The 23238-nt window shown below is 40.8% G+C and overlaps 1 protein-coding gene and 1 long non-coding RNA gene across 14 annotated transcripts in view; one reads left to right on the top strand and one right to left on the bottom strand.

Annotated features, from left to right (window-relative positions):
- LOC140195503 (uncharacterized) overlaps nucleotides 1-7457 on the bottom strand; it is a 35968-nt gene extending 28511 nt beyond the window's left edge. Inside the window, exon 1 of the long non-coding RNA XR_011885490.1 lies at nucleotides 7371-7457. This is a non-coding gene — a long non-coding RNA (uncharacterized lncRNA). The remainder of the gene's footprint in view (nucleotides 1-7370) is intronic.
- The window catches only part of mpp7a (MAGUK p55 scaffold protein 7a), a 515701-nt gene that overhangs the window by 291912 nt on the left and 200551 nt on the right, over nucleotides 1-23238 (top strand). For 11 of the 13 annotated variants that reach the window (XM_072253895.1, XM_072253897.1, XM_072253899.1 and 8 more), the window contains one exon: nucleotides 20887-20964. The exons of 1 other annotated variant lie outside the window; for it this stretch is intronic. In XM_072253895.1, the coding sequence (XP_072109996.1) occupies nucleotides 20887-20964 (78 nt within the window). Of the gene's footprint in view, nucleotides 1-9772; nucleotides 9868-20886; nucleotides 20965-23238 lie in introns of those variants that run through there. One more of the 13 variants, XM_072253907.1, reaches the window with a different exon arrangement.

Here is a 23238-nt window from a genome sequence, read left to right as displayed (position 1 = left end):
AATTTGGATAAGTGTGTGGATGGGAGGAGTATGGAGGGCTATGGTCCAAGTGCAGGTCGATGGGGTCGACCAATTAATGCTTCTTCTAATGGTCTGAGTACAGGTCGATGGGGTAGGCCAATTAATGCTTCTTCTAATGGTCTGAGTGCAGGTCGATGGGGTAGGCCAATTAATGCTCCTTCTGATGCCAATTTTGGCTTGCTTCTGTGATGTAGTGTTCTATGACTCTTAAGTGCTATGAGGTTGGCTAACAAATTCAGAGAAATGTAGTTATTGTACAAAAGTCACTGAAAGGCAACATGCAGGTGCAGTGAGCAGTTAGGAGGGTAAATGATACTGTAGTCTTTCTTGTAAAGTTATTGTAGTGCAGTTATGTAAGGCTGATGAGACTGCTAGGAGCAAAGTGCATGGTTTTGCTTTCCTTAACCAAAAAGCATAAGTATTTAGAAAGAGTATAGCAAAGATTCACTTGACTGGTTTCTGGGATACTAGTTTATCTGAATGAGGAAAAAAGTAGACAAGGTAGACTATTTCAAAGAAGAATGAGGGAGTTTATTTGGGGAACGCAAACCAAGATAAGAAAAAATCTGGCAGGGTGCTGAACAATGATGGAAGAAAATTAGATTCCATTCCAATATGCAACTTCAATAGGTAGACAGTGGAGAGTATCCTGACTGGTTTTATTATGGTCTGGGATGGAAAAACCAAAGCCGAGGAATAGACAAGTCTACAAAAAGTGCTGGACACAGCCCCGTCCATCACAGGGAAAGACCTCCCCATCATTGAGCGCACTTACAAGAAGTAGTCCACGCTGAACTGATTGCACAACCTATTGACTCACTTTCAAGTCTCTACAACTCATTTTCTCAATATTAAATTTGGATACTTTTTATTATTTACACAATTTGTGTTTTGCAGTTTGGTTATTTGCTAGGCTTTTTCATGAGTTCTATTGTATTTTTTTCCTGTAATGCCTGCAAGAAGATAAATCTTAAGGTCATATATGGTGACATATATGTACTTCAATAATAAATTTACTTTGACTTTGACCTTCCAATTTCTTGTGCCTTGATCTTGCTGATCAGTCATGCAGGTTTTTCCACAACACTGATGAAAGGTCTCAGCCTGAAACGTCGACTGTTTACTCTTCCATAGACGCTGCCTGGCCTGCTGAGTTCCTCCAACATTTTGTGTCAGTTGCTTGGATTTCCAGCATCTGCAGGTTTTCCCAGGTTTTTCTACAGATGGTGTGGGTGTTATCTGTTTAGTAGGTGGGCTTTTTGGGGAATGGTGCATCCCTCTGCTTAAGGAAGGCTTCTTTGTTACATCAAGTGCATGTTATCAAGGGCATCCTGAATACTGCTGCTTCATTTTGAACAGTCATGAACCAATGGAAATCAATGGAAATTTGCTGCTTTTTTCAAGATAATTCTTTGAACTTTTCCTCTGCCTAATGCTTTCTTCAGTCAACAGAATTCAAAGCAATGTAGCTGTTGTAGAAGTCTGGTATTGGGGATTCCAATGATTTTGCCTGCACACTTCAGCAGACTGCTTACAACTGGGGTCTCATTGCCTGGAGTAGGACAATAATATTGTTCCACTTATCTTTCCTTGGAGGATTATGTGGAGACATGCCTGATTAACCAATTTACTGAGAATCAATGCAGAAGAAGACTATTAATGGTTGTTTTATTAATAACTTAAGGAACAATTTCATGATTAAGGAGGTTGCAAAAGATTGTACAGGATTATTTCAATGGCCTTCAATGCCAATGATGCAGAGAGAAACCAGGGAGAAGTTTTATTGGATCAGAAATGTTTTAGTAGTTTTCAAATAGAAGTGTTAGAATAAGGGATCTGTATAAAAGTAATAAACCAACTTGATTTCATGATCAGGTTGTTTGAGTCATGTAGATTTGATTGACATTTCTTTATGTTGAGATAGTGGGGGGTTCTGCCTTTTTGTCAGTACAAAGGTTCACATAGGTTATGCTTTTTTGGTCCATGTTATCTCAATGTCTTTAATCTTTATATGGAAAGTAATCCAAGTTGAAGAATTAACATTATTAACAAGTGTGAGGTGTTGCATTTTGGAAGGACAAATCAAGGTAGGACATACACAGTAAATGGTAGGGCACTGAGGAGTGCGGAGGAACAAAGGGACCTGAGAGTTCAGATACATAATTCCTTGAAAGTGGCGTCACAGGTAGAAAGGGTTGTAAAGAAGGCTTTTGGCTTCCTGGCATTCATAAATCAAAGTATTGAGTACAGGTTTCCCCCACCATCCGAAGGTAGAGCGTTCCTATGAAACAGTTCGTAAGCCGAAATGTCGTAAAGTGAAGAAGCAATTACCATTTATTTATATGGGAAAAATTTGTGAGCGTTCGCAGACCCAAAAATAACCTACCAAATCATGCCAAATAACACACAAAACCTAAAATAACAGTAACATATAGTAAAAGCAGGAATGATATGATGAATACACAGCCTATATAAAGTAGAAATACTTTTCCACAATCATTGCCTGCACTGTTCTCCATAGCGAAAATCTCACGCAAGCGCTGTCGGCAGAAACACGGCACAAGCGCTCTCCAATAACCTTAAAGCTATGAAGCTGCCAAATCATACCAAATAACACATAAAAATACACAGCCTAGATAAAGTAGAAATAATGTATGTACAGTGTAGAATCACTTACGGTAGTGGTCACCAACCTTTTTAATCCTACCTTGACCTTAGTGAAAGGCAAGATCTACCTACTAAATCATTTAGAGAAAACACAGCTCAGATTGTACTTCCAATTTGAGGCCTTTTATTTGGGCTAAATGTATTTGAATTAGACAAAATACTTTTGTCAAACTTTCAAATTAGTTCAAACAAGAAAACACTGTAACTAGCATATCAAACAGGCCATAGCTGTCTTTCTTTAAGAATATTACAATACTTCACACCTTTAATTCTAAGTGTCATTATTTAGTTTTATTTCAACATGAAAAATAAATGAATAAAAATTGACTGTTGCACTCAGTGTGATGACTGGGGCTGAATACTTTCTGCTAGTTCCCTGAAATTTGGCTCATAACTACAGACTGCCAGTCTGAGACAGTCTGTGAGGTGTCTGTCAGTAAGAGAGCTCCTGTGAGTCTGCAGAGAGACTTGGATAGATTGGAAGAATGGGCAGAGAAGTGGCAAATGAAGTACAATGTTGGAAAGTGTATGGTTATGCACTTTGGCAGAAAAAATAAACAGGTAGACTATTATTTAAATGGGGAAAGAATTCAAAGTTCTGAGATGCAACGGGACTTGGGAGTCCTCGTACAGGATTCCCTTAAAGTTAACCTCCAGGTTGAGTCAGTAGTGAAGAAGGCGAATGCAATGTTGGCATTAATTTCCAGAGGAATAGAGTATAGGAGTAGGGATGTGATGTTGAGGCTCTATAAGGTGCTGGTGAGACCTCACTTGGAGTACTGTGGGCAGTTTTGGTCTCCTTATTTAAGAAAGGATGTGCTGACATTGGAGAGGGTACAGAGAAGATTCACTAGAATGATTCCGGGAATGAGAGCATTAACATATGAGGAACGTTTGTCTGCTCTTGGACTGTATTCCTTGGGGTTTAGAAGAATGAGGGGAGACCTCATAGAAACATTTCGAACGTTAAAAGGCATGGACAGAGTGGATGTGGCAAAGTTGTTTGCCATGATGGGGGAGTCTAGTACGAGAGGGCATGACTTCAGGATTGAAGGGCGCCCTTTCAGAACAAATGCGAAGAAATTTTTTTAGTCAGAGGGTGGTGAATCTATGGAATTTGTTGCCACGGGCAGCAGTGGAGGCCAAGTCATTGGGTGTATTTAAGGCAGAGATTGATAGGTATCTGAGTAGCCAGGGCATCAAAGGTTATGGTGAGAAGGCGGGGCAGTGGGACTAAATAGGATAAAATGGATCAGCTCATGATAAAATGGCGGAGCAGACTCGATGGGTCAAATGGCCTACTTCTGCTCCTTTGTCTTATGGTCTTGTAAGTTGACCCAAAGTAGGCACTGACTTTTAGTGCACATGCGGTGAGATAAGGAAACTTCTCCCTGCTGACAAGCCCCCAAAAGTCACCGTCCCTTGATCTTGCTTTAAGTTTGATGTCATTTTGCAAATCAATTATTTCCATTTCAGAATCACGTGGCACACCAAATACTTGCTGGAATTTGGCTGCTATCTGTTCTATATCAATCGGCAGAAATCGGTTTGAAATAAATGCAGCAATATCTTTCATGACGTTTAACTCCCCAAAAGGCCGATCGAACTCTATTGCCAGTTTGTCTAGGTAAGCACAGTACTGCTCAGGGCAAAAAGCATTTTTTCCACGTTGTGAAAGTGTGTCAGCCTCCCATTCTTTAAATTTGAAATCCAAACACCGAGCTTGGCCTTAAACGCATTTACTGTGCTTATCATGTGGGTTAGGTATTGGTCTTTTCCCATGAGCTCATTGTTAAGTGCATTTAATTTAGCTGTTATGTCTGTCAGAAACCTTAAATCCAGTAGCCACGCATCAACTGATAGCTCTTCGTGCTCCTCGTTTCTTGTTGACAGAAAAGTCTTTATCTCAGGCAGCAAGTCAAGAAATCGTTGCAGCACTCTGCCGCGACTCAACCACCGAACATCAGCATGAAGAATTATGTCTCCATAAGCGGCATCGAGCTCATCCAATAACGCCTTGAATAAGCGGTGCTGAAGCGCTTTTGCTCAAATCAAGTTTATCAGTTTGACACCAGTGTCATTACATGAGAAAAGTGCACGACCTTCCCAGCCAAGGCCTGCTGATGAATCATCCCAGTGATAATCCAGGAAGCTGGGAAAATCTGGGTCATTACGGCACAGTGCTATAAAACCAACATGCACACCGCGCATTGCTCGGCCCCATCAGTAGTAATTGCCACCAGTTTATGAACAGGGATGTCATTTTCACGGATGTATTTTTTAAACTCATTGTAAATATCTTCACCTCTCGTTCTCTCCTTTAATTGCAAAAGAGTGAGGAGGTCCTCCTTTGTTGTAAAATCCTGGAAAGCCATTCTGACAAATACAACAAGCTGAGTTGTTTGCATTACATCCAGGCATTCATCGAACTGTAGTGAAAAATATTCACGTCCTCTGACAGTGACTCTACTCTCCTTGTCACTGTTGCAGGGCCAAGCAGTATATTATGTATTGCGGTTATGATGTCGTTTTTGTTTCTAAAGCCATTAAAAACAGTCTCTGCAGTAATGACCATTGCTTCCTTGAATAAGTCGCCATCTGTAAAAGGCTTCTTGTGTTTAGCCAAAAGGTGACTTACACGAAATGATGCTTCAATAGCAACCTTATTTTGAGCAGCATGTTTTGTGAAAAACGATTGCTGGGCCTTCAACCCTGATTTCAGCTCAACTTTCCTGGCACGAATTGCGCTCTTTGGTGGGTAGGTGTCTTTAAATTCCTGGTGGTTGGTGTTGTGGTGCCGCTCCAGATTCCCTCTTTTAGTCAGTGCTTGTGTTTGGTGGCACAACATACATACACACTTGTCTTTCACAAAGGTAAACAGAAATTCCTCTTCCCATTCTGGATGGGACTTGTACATTTTCGCCTTCTTTCATGAAGCCTTCGCCATGCTAGCTAGCTACCTTGCAGGATATCACCAGCGAGTGCCGTATATTGATGTTTGCAACAGTCTGTACTCTTATCTAACCTAATTGGTCACTTTGAAGCAGCACAAGCTACGCTGAAAACGCAGTGCATGGCGGGAGGCTATACACACATGCGCACTGGGCAGAAAGAACGGAACTAAAACCCCACAACCGGGAAATGATCTCTCTTTACAAATAGTTTTCAATAGCGAAAATATTGCTATACTACCATTATCCTGATTAGTATTACTTATTTTTATAATGCTCACATTACAACAGTATTTGTGTATTTATTTTTCATTTTTTTCGGGATCAACTGGGAAAGTCTCAAAGATTGACAGGTCGATCGCGATCAATGGGTTGACGACCCCTAACTTACGGGAATCAGGAAGACAGCACCGAGCACCCTGATGATGGTGTGTTAAGCTGAGTATTTGGAGGTTGGGGTGGTGCAGTGGCCCCCACCCTCCAGGCAGTGAACCGATACCAATCCGCAAAGAATGAAGGGGTACAGCACCCAGCACATCTTTTAGAAAAAAGCCAAAATAAACAAACTAATTAATTAGGTGCCGCCTGGCGCGTAAATGTCGGCCCAGATCAGAGGCGATGCAGAAAGGACAGCTATATAGGAGTTGGGATGTTATGGAGAGGTTGTACAAGACATTGGTGAGGCCAAATATGGAGTATTGCGTACAGTTCTGGTCACCTAACTATAGGGAGGATATCAGTAAGATTGGAAGAGTGCAGAGAAGACTTACTAGGATGTTGCTGCGTCTTCAGGAGTTGAGTTACAGGGCAAGATTGAACAGGTTAGGACTTTATTCCTGGAAGTGTAGAAGAGTGAGGGGAGATTTGATAGAGGTTTACAAAATTATGAGGGGTATAGACAGGGTAAATGTGAATAGGCTCTTTCCACTTAGATTGGGAGAGATAAATACGAGAGGACATGGCTTTAGGGTGAAAGGGGAAAGGTTTAGGGGGAACATTAGGGGGAAGTACTTCACTCAGAGAGTGGTGGAAGTGTGGAATGAGCTGCCATCTGACGTAAATGTGGGCTCACTTTTAAGTTTTAAGAATAAATTGGATAGGTACATGGATGGGAGAAGTCTGGAGGGTTGTGGACTGGATGCAGGCCAAGTGGTTAAGGCATTCGACTAGCGATCTGAAGGTTGTGAGTTCGAGACCCAGCTGAGGCAACGTGTTGTGTCCTTGAGCAAGGCACTTAATCACACATTGCTCTGCGACAACACTGGTGCCAAGTTGTATGGGTCCTAATGCCCTTCCTTTAGACAACATCGGTGTCATGGAGAGGGGAGGCTTGCAGCATAGGCAACTGGTAGTCTTCCATACTGTACAACCTTGCCCAGGCCTGCGCCCTGGAGAGTGAAGACTTTCCAGGCACAGATCCATGGTCTTGCAGGTCATTGGGACTAGCGGAATAATGTTTCGGCACAGACTTGAAGGGCCGAATGGCCTGTTTTCTGTGCTGTAGTGTTCTATGGTTCTATTACCTGGCAACTCACAAAATTCTTCATTAGTATATCTGGAGAATCCTAACAAATGTCATTGAAAGATAAGTACACTAATATAATTTTATCAGTGGATTCTTCAGTTTTTTAAATGTACTACCTTAAATTTTAATCAAATGCAGCCAAGCCTTGGTTTAGCAACTTAAAAAATACAGCACCGAAGGAAGCCAATTTAATGGAGCAATCCTACCAGTCTGTTGCCTTTTCCTTCATTGTAGTCCTGTCACAGACTCACCAACTCTCCTTTAATTCTTTTATCACCTCTCCACATTAAGTAGCTCATTATCCTGCATGAATGTCATTGATATGGGAGGAAACAACGTCACTCAGCAGAAGCCCTTGCGGCAGAAACAACAATACAGAAATTCCACACAGGCAGCAATCAACCCTAAATTGGTACTAAAGGAACAACTCTGCCACCATGCCACACTTCGACTAAAATCTTGTTTCCATTCTTCAGAAACCTCAAATTGTAACACAGATTACAATGACAATTTGTAAAGATTGCTTGTATTCATTTGGTTATTCACTTTGTGTATCAAATTATATATTGTGTAAGTAACGTAGGCTTTCCTGTTTATCAGAATCAGGTTTAATATCACTGGCATATGTCATGAAATTTAGTGACTTAGCAGCAGCAGTACAATGCAATACATGATAAATATAGTAAATAATAGAAGTCAATTCTGAGACCTTCGTCGGTCAGAGTTGACCATGGATATTGCGTCCTAGCTGTCTAGATTTGGAGGTCTGAGTAGTATGATATGGAGAGCAAGCTCCCCCTCTCCATACATCTGATGAGCCCAAAGGAAGGCAGGGACTGATACAGTTTGGTACCAGCAGCATCACAAGAGTAGCCAGTCAGCGTTGAACTCCATGTAGGACTGTTTTATGGACTCCAGCTCCAGATTTTTCCCTTGGGGTTTACTCCTAAGGCCTTCCCCTTGAGTGGGTATAGCCACAAGGCAGCGGAGGTTTGAGATCAGAGTTTTCCGAGGACGGGGGTAGAAGCTGTTCCTGAATTGTTGAAAGGGTGTCTTCAGGCTTGTGCACCTCCTTCCCAATGGTAACAATGAGAAGAGAAAATGTCCTGGCTGATAGGGGTCCTCAAAAATTAATGCCACCTTTCTGAGTACCGCTCCATGAAGATATCTTGGATACTACAGAGGCTAGTACCCAAGGTGGAACTGACTACATTTTTACGAGACAGTGATGCAGCCAGTCAGAATGCTTTCCACACTACATCTGTGGAAATATGCAAGTGTTTTAGGTGATAATCCAAGTCTCAAACCCCCAATGAAACATAATCACTGTCTTCCCTTCTTTATAGCTGCATTGATATATTAGGACGAGGTTAGATCCTCCAAGATATTGACACCCAGGAACTTGAAATTGCTCACTCTCTCCACTTGTCATTCCCTCTGAGGATTGTTTCCTGTTCCCTCAATTTACCCTTCCTGAATTCCACAATCAGCTCTTTAGTCTTACTGACATTGATTGCAAGGTTATTGATGTGACACTACTCAACTAACTGGTGCATCTCACTCCTGTACACCCTCTCTACTGCATCTTAGATTCTACCAACAATGATAGTATCATCAGCAAATTTATAGATGTCATTTGAGCAACACAGTCATGGATATAAAGAGAGTAGAGCAATGGGCTAAGCACACGTCACTGAGGTGTGCCAGTGTTGATCGTCAGCAAGGAGGAAATATTACTCTTCATCACCACACAGATTGGCTTCTGTCCCATGAGTCCCAGTTGTTTTCCCGTATGGTGGTTTGCCTTGTTGCTGTCACTTAGTGTTTTGGTTATATGTAAAATGGTTTTCGTGGACCAGTGATACCTTCCTTAATTCCATAAATACACTCTTTTAACAATATGACTTTATGCAAATCAACTGCAACTAATATTAAATGACCTATTTTAAAGTTTTGAAGCAGTGATTTCCATTGAACTTTTAAGAACTACTTTGAAATATTATTTGATGGTAATTTTGTACAATAACTTAATGTACTATGTTGTGACTGTTATTTTTGTTACTAGAGTTAATCCATGATTTTTGAGGTTTGCTTTTCTCTGCATGATATTTCATGATCATTCTCCTGCAAGATGATAGTCCCTAAGTAAGTGATTCTGTTGTAGTCCTTTGTGAGGACATGAAAAATAAATGAAGTTATTTTAATTCAAGAAATAGTTGTGTGCTTTGTGCAATTGCCTAGATTTGTTACAATGCGATGATTGTTTTACAGAAAACAATCATTTGCAGCACCTGTAAAGGTCAGCTATAAGCAATAAACACAATACAGGTTGAGTACCCCTTATGCGAAATTACAAAATCCAATTTATTTTTTTAAATTTTGAGCACTGGCGTAACATCACCAATAGAAAATTCCATAAAGCGCTAGCAAGGTTCCCAGGCGATGCACAGGTCTCTGTACATCACAGACAGTTCTGAGAAAGGGACTTTATTTATGTAATAAACAGAAGTTAATGAAAAATAGAAAAATGCTGCATGGAGCAAAAAATTAAGGTCTGGATTGTGTATTGGAAGAGTTCAGTGTTGGAGTGAACATATGCCATTTAATGGCAAGCTGGTTATGAAACAAAGAAAGATCTATCACACAAACTGAAATTGGAAGATAATTGTGAATATTCAGCAGGCTGGTTGCAAACGTTTTAAGGTAAGGCAAAGCATTAAATGTTTAAAGATTTTTAAAATTTTAAAGAGAAAGCACCTGCTGATCATGAAGCATTGGTAAGATTACTGATGAACATCCAACACCAGAACAAATCTACAATGCTGATTATTTTTATACTTTATATAAAATCTAAAAGTAAAATACAAATCAAGTATACTGTAATTTTTAAATCAAAACACAGAATCATAGGTGGAGTCTGAAAGCCTGCTATTGTTTGTTGTTCAACAGCTGATTCAGGTGTTTTCCGGATACTGCTGTTACCCTGCACACACCCTATTTTCATTACGTTAATAGCATGTAATAATTTGTACTATTTAGTACATAGGTGTGATGAACATGTGTAAGACAAAGACTGCTTACTGGTAGTACATAAATTCAAAGTTGGAAATGATAGTATACCAAACTATCTCACTATGTATTCAAAAATCCAAAACACTTCTGGCCTCAAGCGTTTCAGATAAGGGGTACTCAACCTGTACATGAAATACAAAACCCTTTTTCTTTTTGGCAAACACTTCTGAATTGTGGAAATTGCTGACATTATTACTACATTTGAGTACATTTTTTAAAACAGTAGATATTATTTTCCAGTTTAAAATGATGTGTTGGCTTTCTTACTGAAAATATTGAGTAGATTTCCAATTTTTCTTACTTGGCAAGGCAAGATGCTTTTTTAAACTGACAAAAATGTTGATGCGTTTATCCAGCAACTTTTATTTTCCACACTGCTGCTTTAACTCTCACTGTATCATCCATAATCTGACGTTCTCTGAAACTGTAAATAGTTTGGGAATTAGTATGTATACTAATACCTGGTTTTCTTTGTGCCTCTTGACTAATGACTTATTAGGAACTACATTTTCCATTTGATATACAGTATGCAATTGTAATATACAATATACAGTGTGACTGTGATATGCGATTATATATTGCATCACTCACACAAAATTAATTTGCATCATGTGACCTATGAACCATTTAATTTTCACATAAATATGCTAGAAAGCAGGCTGAGGGTAGCAGACACCAACAGAATCAACAAACTCATTCTTAAGGCCAGTGATGTTGTGGGGATGGAACTGGACTCTCTGATGGTGGTGTCTGAAAAGAGGATGCTGTCTAAGTTGCATGCCATCTTGGACAATGTCTCCCATCCACTACATAATGTACTGGTTGGGCACAGCAGTACATTCAGCCCAAGACTCATTCCACCAAGATGCAGCACAGAGCGTCATAGGAAGTCATTCCTGCCTGTGGCCATCAAACTTTACAACTCCTCCCTTGGAGGGCCAGACACCCTGAGCCAATAGGCTGGTCCTGGACTTATTTCATAATTTCCTGGCATAATTTACATATTACTATTTAACTATTTATGGTTTTATTACTATTTATTATTTATTATTTATGGTGCAACTGTAACGGAAACCAATTTCCCCCGGGATCAATAAAGTATGACTATGACTATGAAATATGGAATCAATGCAATCATGATGGCATTTTGAGGTGTCATATTTACAGTGTTCATTTGAAGAACAATTGACTTAGGTCTGCTCCTTGCTCATTTCCCTAATCTTTGAAATGTTTTACCTCGCAAATATTTCTTTACATTTGTAGGCTGCCTTGAATGTAAGTACACTACTATCACCTGGCAATGTACTCCAGGCCACTCATTGTATGAAACAATTTGTCCTTGTGTCGTCTGTCGTTCTTTCAGCAATTGGTTTTGAACTTCAGGACCTTTAGAAACTGAGTTTTCTTTCGTCATCTAATTCATTCATGATTTTTAAAGATTTCTTATCAAGTGACCTTTGCAGCTCCTTAACTCCAACGTGAACAATGCCAACTTCTCTTCTGTTTGTATAACTGCATTTCTTATCCCATGAACTCATCTTGTAAATATTTTTGTACCTCCTACAGAATTTTTATGTTCTCCTTGAAGGGGCAGTGTCCAAAATTGGATGCAGTACGCCATCCGAGAATGAACTAATATTTAAAGTAAACTCCATTTCTTCTACATGCAACTGATTTAAAAAGAACAATAATCTTGATGATTTGCTTCTTCCTTTAACCTGTCTTGTCAACTTTGCACAGAAACAGTAACTAATCCCTGTCTTTCCAGTTCATTTGAAATGGTGCATTTAATATGTTTGGTGTATTCTCATTCTTTTATCTAAAATTATTACCTCTCTTTTTTCCTGCTATTAATTTTTATCAGCTATGTATTAAGCAGTTATAGAAATCTGATTTTGTCCTCCTGCTCTATTCCATCCTTCCATGGTGGTTGTTAGACATAGAAATTTTATGTTGTAAAGGTCATTAACGTACTGTACTAGCCCTAGAATAGAAACGTGAGATATGTTACTGATACCTTTCATGAAATCCAAAAACATGACTGTAACCCATAACTGTTTATGATCCATTAGGTAATTTTCTACCCTATTTTATTCTGCTTTTTTTGCCAGAAAGTTTTCCATTTTTGTTGGAAGGTCAAATAAGTGATACTTTAGTACGCGTTAAAAAAAACAGATACAATATCAACTCCACTTTCTTCATTAACACTCTCTGATCCCCATCAAAATTCAGTTCAGTTGGCCATACATAATTTACCTTTATAGGTCTCTGGACTCTGTTAGTGCATACACATCTGATTTGCTGACAAATTTTCTCGTGGTCTTTTTAAAAAGTCAATGCTAAACTCTAGGCAGTATACGTGTTTATCCATCGTCAACACAGATGAGGACCTTGGCACCATTATGAAGGCTGATAAGTCCCCGGGACCTGATGGTCTGCATCCCAGGGTACTTAAGGAGGTGGCTTTAGAAATCGTGGACGCATTGGTAATCATTTTCTAATGTCCTATAGATTCAGGATCAGTTCCTGTGGATTGGAGGGTGGCTAATGTTGTCCCACTTTTCAAGAAAGGAGGGAGAGAGAAAACGGAGTTATAGACGTGGTTAGCCTGATGTCAGTGGTGGGAAAGATGCTGGAGTCAATTATAAAAGATGAAATTATGACACATTTGGATAGTAGTAACAGGATAGGTCCAAGTCAGCATGGAGAAGGGGGAAATCGTGCTTGACTAATCTTCTGGAATTTTTTGAGGATGTAACTATGAAAATGGACAAGGGAGAGCCAGTGGATGTAGTGTACCTGGACTTTCAGAAAGCTTTTGATAAAGTCCCACATAGGAGATTAGTGGGCAAAATTAGGGCACATGGTATTGGGAAAAGAGTACTGATATGGATTGAAAATTGGCTGGCTGACAGGAAACAAAGAGTAGCGATTAACAGGTCCGTTTTGGAATGGGGGGCGGTGACTAGTGGGGTACCGCAGGGTTCAGTGCTGGGACTGCATCTGTTTACAATATACATTAATGATTTAGATGAAGGGATTAAAAGTAACATTAGCAAATTTGCAGATGACACAAAGCTGGGTGACAGTGTGAAATGTGAGGAGGATGTTACGAGAATGCAGGGTGACTTGGACAGGCTGGGTGAGTGGGCAGATGCAGTTTAATGTGGATAAATGTGAGGTTATCTACTTTGGTGGTAAGAACAGGAAGGCAGATTATTATCTAAATGGAGTCAAGTTGGGAAAAGGGGAAGTACAATGAGATCTAGGTGTTCTTGTACATCAGTCACTGAAAGCAAGCATGCAGGTACAGCAGGCAGTGAAGAAAGCTAATGACATGCTGGCCTTCATAACAAGGGGAATTGAGTATAGGAGCAAAGAGATCCTTCTGCAGCTGTACAGGGCCCTGGTGAGATCACACCTGGAGTATTGTGTGCAGTTTTGGCCTCCAAATTTGAGGAAGGACATTCTTGCTATTGAGGGAGTGCAGCGTAGGTTCACAAAGTTAATTCCCGGGATGGCAGAACTGTCATATGTTGAACAATTGGAGCGACTGTGCTTGTATACACTGGAATTTAGAAGGATGAGAGGGGATCTGATTGAAACATATAAGATTATTAAGTGATTGGACACGCTGGAGGCAGGAAGCATATTCCCACTGATGGGTGAGTCCAGAACCAGAGGCCACAGTTTAAGAATAAGGGGTAGGCCATTTAGAACAGAGTTGAGGAAAAACTTTTTCACCCAGAGAGTGGTGGATATGTGGAATACTCTGCCCCAGAAGGCAGTGGAGGCCAAGTCTCTGGATGCTTTCAAGAAAGAGATGGATAGAGCTCTTAAAGATAGCGGAATCAAAGGTTATGGGGATAAGGCAGGAACTGGATACTGATTGTGGATGATCAGCCATGATCACAGTGAATGGCAGTGCTGGCTCGATGGGCCAAATGGCCTACTCCTGCACCTATTGTCTATTGTGTCAAGACTAGCGCGTGATTTGGATTTAAGTGAGGGAGAGTTGCACAGCGTCATTCTCACTCTCGCTTCCCAATTCCCATCTGGATCCAGTGGCAAGACAGAGTCTAGACGGCTGGAGATGGGACTAGGCGCAGTGGATGACCAGGATGTCTTCTGGGTCTTGTCCTGCTCTACACGTTCCACAACGCTTGCAGAGTCTGCCTTCTTGACCGTTGGACCTTCCATTGGTCTCGTCCGCTCAATCTGCCGGAGTCTGTCTTCACATGCTGGGATAGACAACTCCCTATCTCACCAAGGGTTTGAGGCCTGTTGGCTACCCTTGCCTGGTTTAGCCGGCTTGTTGAAGCCGTTGCCAGGGGTGTGGCCGCTGTCGCATGCAAACAGCTACGAGGAGCCACAGGTAAGAGCTGAGTGCCAGATGGGGACCAAAGGTGGACTAACTGCCTTGAAAGGGATGTGACATGTTCCCCCACCAGTGGTGCTACCCCTCCCTGACACCCTATATACCCCAAGGCAGTTTAACTTGTGGGTTTACTCTCTATTAAAAAGAATAACTTTTACACCTGCATTCTGACCTGTATTTCTACAATTTTTACACTGTCTGTTCATTTCCATGGAAGCATCTTGTATCCAGGTGAGGTGATTTCCTCCTAGCCTTTCTAGTAGTCCAGTTTTGATTTTTATCTCTCCTATTTTTTTTCAGCTTCTTCCTTGATTATCACTACTTTTGTGTTAATGTACATTAGTACTTTCAATTAAGTTACAGACAACATTTTAGGCAACATACACAAAAGTTGGAGGAACTGTTGTAGGGATGACTTGCAATGGACTGAAAAGCTTGAGCATGTAGATATTAAGGAAGAGGATGTGCTGAAGCGTTTGGAAAGCATCAAGTTGGATAAGTCACCGGGACCGGACGGGATGTACCCCAGGCTACTGTGGGAAGTGAGGGAGGTGATTGCTGAGCCTCTGGCAATGATCTTTGCACCATCAATGAGGACGGGAGAGGTTCCGGAAGATTGGAGAGTTGCGGATGTTGTTCCCTTATTCAAGAAAGGGAGTAGGGATAGCCCAGGAAATTATAGACCAGTGAGTCTTACTTCAGTGGTTGGTAAGTTGATGGAGAAGATCCTGAGAGGCAGGATTTATGAACATTTCGAGATGCATAATATGATTAGGAATAGTCAGCATGGCTTTGTCAAAGGCAGGTCGTGCCTTACGAGCCTGATTGAATTTTTTGAGGATGTGACTAAACACATTGTTGAAGGTAGAGCCGTAGATGTAGTGTATATGAATTTTAGCAAGGCATTTGATAAGGTACCCCATGCAAGGCTTATTGAGAAAGTAAGGAGGCATGGGATCCAAGGGGACATTGTTTTGTTGATCCAGAACTGGCTTGCTCACAGAAGGCAGAGAGTGGTTGTAGGCGGGTCATATTCTGCATGGAAGTCAGTGACCAGTGGTGTGCCTCAGGGATCTGTTCTGGGACCTCTACTCTTTGTGATTTTTATTAATGACCTGGATGAGGAAGTGGAGGGATGGGTTAATAAATTTACTGATGGCACAAAGGTTGGGGGTGTTGTGGGTAGTGTGGAGGGCTGTCAGAGGTTACAACGGGACATTGATAGGATGCAAAACTGGGCTGAGAAATGGCAGATGGAGTTCAACCCAGATAAGTGTGAGGTGGTTCATTTTGGTAGGTCAAATATGATGGCAGAATATAGCATTAATGGTAAGACTCTTGGCAGTGTGGAGGATCATAGGGATCTTGGGGTCCGAGGCCATTGGACACTCAAAGCTGCTACGCAGGTAGACTCTGTGGTTAAGAAGGCATACGGTGCATTGGCCTTCATCAATTGTGGGATCGAGTTCAAGAGACAAGAGGTAATGTTGCAGCTATATAGGACCCTGTTCAGATCCCACTTGGCACACTATGCTCAATTCTGGTCGCCTCACTATAGGAAGGACGTGGAAATCATAGGAAGGGTGCAGAGGAGATTCCAAGGATATTGCCTGGGTTGGGGAGCATGCCTTATGAGAATAGGTTGAGTGAACTCGGCCTTTTCTCCTTGGAATGATGGAGGATGATAGGTGACCTTATAGAGGTGTACAAGTTAGTGAGAGGCATTGATCATGTGGATAGTCAGAGACTTTTCCCCAGGGCTGAAATGGCTAGCATGAGAGGGCGTAGTTTTAAGGTGCTTGGAAGTAGGTACAGAATAGGATCAGGGGTAGGTTTTTTACGCAGAGAGTAAGTGCATGGAATGGGCTGCCGGCGGTGGTGGTGGAGGCGGAAATGATAGGGTCTTGTAAGAGACTCCTGGACGGCTACATAGAGCTTAGAAAAATAGAGGGCTATGGGTAAAGCCTAAGTAGTTCTAAGTTAAGGACATGTTTGGCACAGCTTTGTGGGCCAAAGGGCCTGTATTGTGCTGTAGGTTTTCTATGTTCTATGTAACTCAGCAGACCAAGCAGCATCCATAGAAATGAATAAGCAGTCAACATTTCAGGCTGAGGCCCTTCTTTAGGACTGAGAAGAGGTAAAATGTCAGAGTGTAGAATAGAAAAAGGGGAGAAAACTTAGTTTACTGAAAGGAGAAATCAATATTTATGCCATCAGGTTGGAGGCTACTGAGACAGGACACAAGGTATTGCTTCTCCACCCTGAGGGGCCATGAACTGACATGTCGGAAAGGGAAGGGACTTGGAATTAAAATATTTGGCCACTGGCATATTCTGCTTGAGAGGTGCTCAACAAAGTGGTCCCTCAATTTATGACGGGTCCTGCCAATGTAGAGGAGGTCATATCTGGAGCACCGTACACAATAGCTGTCCCCAGCAGATTCCCAAGTGAAGTGTTGCCTCAACTGGAAGGATTGTTGAAGGGCCCTGAATGGAGGTCATAGTCATAGTCATACTTTATTGATCCCGGAGGAAATTGGTTTTCGTTACAGTTGCACCATAAATAATTAAATAGTAATAAACCAATTAATAGTTAAATAGTAATATGTAAATTATGCCAGGAAATTATGAAATAAGTCCAGGACCAGCCTATTGGCTCAGGGTGTCTGACCCTCCAAGGGAGGAGTTGTAAAGTTTGATGGCCTCAGGCAGGAATGACTTCCTATGACACTCTGTGTTGCATCTCGATGGAATGAGTCTCTGGCTGAATGTACTCCTGTGCCCAACCAGTACGTTATGTAGTGGATGGGAGACATTGTCCAAGATAGCATGCAACTTGGACAGCATCCTCTTTTCAGACACCACGGTAAGAGAGTCCAGTTCCATCCCCACAACATCACTGGCCTTACGAATGAGTTTGTTGATTCTGTTGGTGTCTGCTACCCTCAGCCTGCTGCCCCAGCACACAACAGCAAACATGATAGCACTGGCTACCACAGACTCGTAGAACATCCACAGCATCATCCGACAGATGTTAAAGGACCTCAGTCTCCTCAGGAAATAGAGACGGCTCTGACCCTTCTTGTAGACAGCTTCAGTGTTCTTTGACCAGTCCAGTTTATTGGCAATTCGTATCCCCAGGTATTTGTAATCCTCCACCATGTCCACACTGACCCCCTGGATGGAAACAGAGGTCACCAGTGCCTTAGCTCTCCTCAGGTCTACCACCAGCTCCTTAGTCTTTTTCACATTAAGCTGCAGATAATTCTGCTCACACCATGTGACAAAGTTTCCTACCGTAGCCCTGTACTCAGCCTCATTTCCCTTGCTGATGCATCCAACTATGGGAGAGTCATCTGAAAACTGTGCAGTAGTTGAAGTCCGAGGTGTAAATGGTGAAGAGAAAGGGAGACAAGACAGTCCCCTGTGGAGCCCCAGTGCTGCTGATCACTCTGTCGGACACACAGTATTGCAAGCACACGTACTGTGAGGGAGAAGATAAATGGGCAGGTGTAGCACCCAACAGGACAGACAACCAGTGTGCAAAAGATAACTGTGTAAATATAAAAGGAATGAATGAATGAATGAATAAATAAATTTAAAAAAATAATTCTCAACAATTATAAAACATGAGATGAAGAGCCCTTGAAAGTGAGTCCTTGGGTTGCAGGAACAGTTCAGTGATGGGGCAAGTGAAGTTATCTCCTCTTGTTCAAGAGCCTGATAGTTGAGGGGTAATAACTGTTCTGGTAGTGTGAGTTCTGAGGCTCCTGTACCATCTTTCTGATAGCAGCAGTGAGAAGAGTGTGTCCTGGGTGATCGTGTCCCTGATCATGGATGCTGCTTCTTGCAACAACATTCCATGTTGATGTGCTCAATTTTGGGGAGGGTTTTACCCATGACGGACTGGGCAGTATCCACTACTTTTGGAGGATTTTCTATTCAAGGGCATTGGTGTTTCCATATTAGGCTGTAATACAGCCAGTTGATGGACTCCCCACAACACATCTATGGAAGTTTGTCAAAGTTATAGGTGTCATGCCCAATCTTCAGAAATTCCTGAGGAAGTAGAGGCACTGCTGTGCTTTCTTCATAATTGCATTTTCATGCCGGGCCTTGGAGAGGTCCTCTGAAATAATAACACCAAGGAATTTAAAGTTGCTGACCCTCTCCACCTCTGATTCCCCCAATGAGGACTGTTTCATGGACCTCTGCTTTCCTCCTCCTGAAGTAAATAATCAGCTCCTTGGACTTGCTGACATTGGGTAGGAGGTACAGTAGGTGTCATGGCACCACTCAGCTAGATTTTGCATCTCCCTCCTATATGCTGATTCAAAGTTCAAAGGAAATTTATAATCAAAGTACATACATGTCACCATATACAACCCTGAGTTTCATTTTCTTGTGGGCATACTCAATATATCCATAATGGAAAAATAACCAAAATAGAATGAATGAAAGGCCACATTCAACCCGTGTGCAAAAAAACAACAAACTGCGCTAATACTGAAAATAAATAAATAATAAATAAATATCAAAAACATGATATGAAGTGTCTTTGAAAGTGAGTCCACTGTGGGATCAACTTCTTATGCATATATGTATGTTTGTTTCTTTATATTGCAATTTGTAGTTCTATGCAAGGTACTGCTGCCGCAAAACAACAAATTTCATGACATATGCCAGTGATATTAAACCTGATTGTAATTCCGATTTCAGTACTTGCTTGCTCAACCCTGTGAGCTGAACATATTCAAATATTGCAATGATACACCCTTGTGTTTGCCCCACTTGCCAAAAAAGCAATCCAAGGGGCTCCACAAGTAAAACTGAAACCTCAACCAATGTCAGTCATTAATGATATTTTGCAGTATCTTAAGAAAATAATTAAATAGTTTATCAGCTTCTCTTCACTTATGAATCAAATACCTGCAGTTGCTACCAATCAACATTTTCCATGAGGTTCGTACCATTTGGCTTAAAATCTACAGTATTTCTTCACTTACCTTGTAATTTTTCTAACTTAAGAATTTTAACTCTAGTCCCTTGGTACTTTCAATGATTAATTTACCAGGATTAGCTGTTCTCTTCAATATTTTGATCATTTTAATTGAAATAACTCTTTCTTAAAAAATTCAAAATTCCATTGAAAATTGGTAGAATACTATTTTTTTCTATCATCTGCCTGCATCTACAAAATCTCTGATGATTTCCAGGGAGTCCCTGATTTATTTTGACGTGGCTGAACAGTTGTAAGGAACTGTGCAGTCCAGTAGCTGAAAAGAGGAGAGACCATAACAGAAATGCAGCTGCAGTTGGAATGCCTCTTGGGGTAAAGCATGAGCCAATGCTCAGAAATGTTATTTTGGGGGCAGGAGGGGGCAGACAGGGGATACAGTAGAGATTCTGGAGATGTGGGCTTGCTAGGATCAGCTGCTATTAATTAATTCCCAGACATGATTTAACTTGTGCTAATAATGTATAGAGAATAAAGATTTAAATCAGAATACATGAAATAGTCTTTTATCTGCAATATGTAATATTGTAAATGAAAGAGTGCAATGTAAAATTTTGCTTGCATGGCTATTATTTACACTATTACTGTACTATCTTTTTTATTCAAGTCTGCAGAAGCAAGACAAAAATCCTTGGGTTCCGATTAAGCAGTAAATTCCAAAGCAATGAACCAGATGTATTCAAAATACTACTACAGATGTCATTTACTGTAATGGGCTGTTAGTTTGTTGCCAAAAAAATTAGGAATAAAAATTTAAATTCTGTTAATTCCATGCATTTTTGTTAAGATGCTAGTTCAGTTGTAGCTTTCAGACTTCATTTTCAGCAGTTACATATATAATCAAAATCGACAAAAGTGTTGCAGCTGAACCGGCGACTTTCAAATGAGTCCAGGACATGACAAATTCAAGATGGGATTTTCCTATTATTCAGCGGTGCAAAATATGTCCTCAATATTTGAAGCTATTTCAAATGGCTCTCAAATAATTTTGGATGGATGTATTGTAACTTGTAAAATTCATTTGTGATTACACTGCATTCTGCACATTTTTTCCAGGTGATTTGTGTATGTACGCTAAACTTTTATTTCCACTGGCAAAATTTATGATGAATTGCCATTATGTGTCCAGCTTCTTTAGGTTACCATGAATATTTTTTCTTTTCTTCCAGAAACTACTACTATGTTGGTTCAGTAAGATCATATTGCTTTGCTTCCTATGTGCTTGATATATTAAACTTTCTGTGATTACTTTCCAGATCCATGAAAAACTTCAGCATTATGAAAGGCAGGGCCCAACACCCGTTCTTCACAACGCAGCCACTTTGGCAGATGATGTAAGTGTCATCTTCATGGTGAGATCATTGGGTATAAACACATCTACAGTGTCTGTGTGGAATTAAAGCTGAGATCAGTCACTTTCTTTTACGATGGAGCTGTATATTTTATTCTTCTGTTTTATTATATGTCAGTTGTAAAACTAGGGAAATCAAAAGCCTGATGCATGTTAAGTACGAGTATTGTTTAATTTAAAAAACACATTTAAAACCTTATGGGAGGAACAGGGAGAACTCTGAAAGTACTGTGCAGGACATGAAAAACAGACAAAAATAAAGACCTATTAAAATGTACTAAATTGAGTGAAATACAAACATAGTTGAAGGAGCCAGGCACGATGAATGCTTGCAGTATTTTATTAATTTATTATTTAGAGTTACAGTGCAGAATAGGTCCTTCTGGCCCTCTGAGCTGTGCCACCTTAAACCTCTGATTTAACCCAAAACTAATCATGGGACAATTTACAATGACCAATTGACCTGCTAAACAGTACATCTTTGAAATGTGGCAGAAAGCTGGAGCACCTGGAGAAAATCCCCACATTCCATGGGGAGGACATGGAGACTCCTTACAGATGACATCAGAATTGATCTCTGCCCTGAGCCGTACCAGCGTCGCGCTAACCACCCATTAAAACTGGTATAAGCTTTACTTGGCAAATTTGGCTGATATATTGGTGTTTTCCTTAGTATATTGACCATGTTCTTGCAAATTATTAATATTGTTAACTAAGCTGTTCTCAGTTACTTTGAGTCACTACTTATATTACCAAAGATATTACTTAATACTGTGATTCACATATCCTAGATGTTGAAGGCAGATTCAAGGTGCTTTCCCAGTATAAGCAAGAATTAATCAAAAAGATGTGTATTAACTGAAGCAAGAGAAAGCCATACAGTTACCTTTTTTGACTTAAATATAATTCAGAAAGATGATATTTGGCCTGGGCTCCAGACTGGTTTCCAGGGAGAAGTTCCATTATCCCACTCCTTAAATCCATGGACAGCATTTGTTATATTTTGTAACTCAAAAACATAAAAATAATTGAAAAGAAAACAAAGAGCCAGGAGATGCATATCTACTTTTTTTTTACTTTCAGTGAGACATGCATATATGATGTGGTGACATGATGATGTATGCCATTCACTTACTTTTACATATAACCTGCAATGCATTATGTAAACAACAAAGAATGTTTAATCAATGATATATTACTCAAATACTACTGATGTATTAAATACACAATACTCCTCCCTGATAAGCTATAAGCTCCAAATCAGTATAGAATGCAGCTCAACTTAAACACCTAAATAAATTTCTATATACACAGGATACTATATAATGCAACTACTATATAGACATACACAGCATAGTAAATTTTAAATTATCTCATTCAGTTCTAAAGATTTAATCACTGTGGAGGATTTCTTGCTCTTGTGGGATAAGGTCTTTCTGCCAAGGGGGCAGGGAAAAACTCTACTTGGCAGGTGAGATTTGCAGCTGTGAAACTATTCCAGTTTCTGATAGTTATAGGAGTTGACTCTGGGACTGCAGGAAGTAGATGTAACAACTCTGGACACCTTTCTTCTGGATGTGTTGCCATCCCAAACAGTGCATGGCAAACTGCTTGATCTGCTGATCTATCCCAGGCCACGAGACAAAGCTTCGAGCCATGCTTTCATTTTGACCACACCAAGATGACCAGCATGTTGCACCTCCAACACTTAAGTCCTCAGCTTGGGTGGTACCACAACTCTCAATCACCATATAAGGCAATGTCCATCAAGGGCAAGGTTATCCCGGTGCTGGTAAAATTGGAAGAGCTGGAGTTTCTGCCATTCCAGCCATTTTGTGTTGCCATGCGGACTTGAGGCAGTGTGGGGTCTTTTCTGGTTTCCCTTTGGATCATCTCTGCCATCAAAGGAGATGTCCTCTTCTATAAAATTTTCAGGTATTTCCTTTTCAAAGAGTAAACATGACATTCCATCAGCTTTTCCACGATTAGTTGTCCCCCGTGTCTGGCACCCCCATGTGTTCCCCCCAACGTGTCCCTCTGTGTCTGCCCCCATGCCCCCCACGTCTTCTCCCCCTTGCCTCCCCACCTCTGTGTCTCTCTCCCTGATCCCTCTCTTCTCTACTGTCTTCCCCCACTCCCTCTCTCTCCCATCAGTGTCATATCCTCAGAGCTCCTTGGCAAGACTCTATTGGAGTTATTTTCTTAGTCCTATTCATTACCCTCCACTTCCCCATCACCTTCTCTCCAACATTGAATT

Source organism: Mobula birostris, chromosome 3, assembly GCF_030028105.1.
Source record: "Mobula birostris isolate sMobBir1 chromosome 3, sMobBir1.hap1, whole genome shotgun sequence".
NCBI lineage: Eukaryota > Metazoa > Chordata > Chondrichthyes > Myliobatiformes > Myliobatidae > Mobula > Mobula birostris.
The sequence above is the reverse complement of the archived record's forward strand: the minus strand, read 5'-3'. Positions and strand labels throughout refer to the sequence as shown.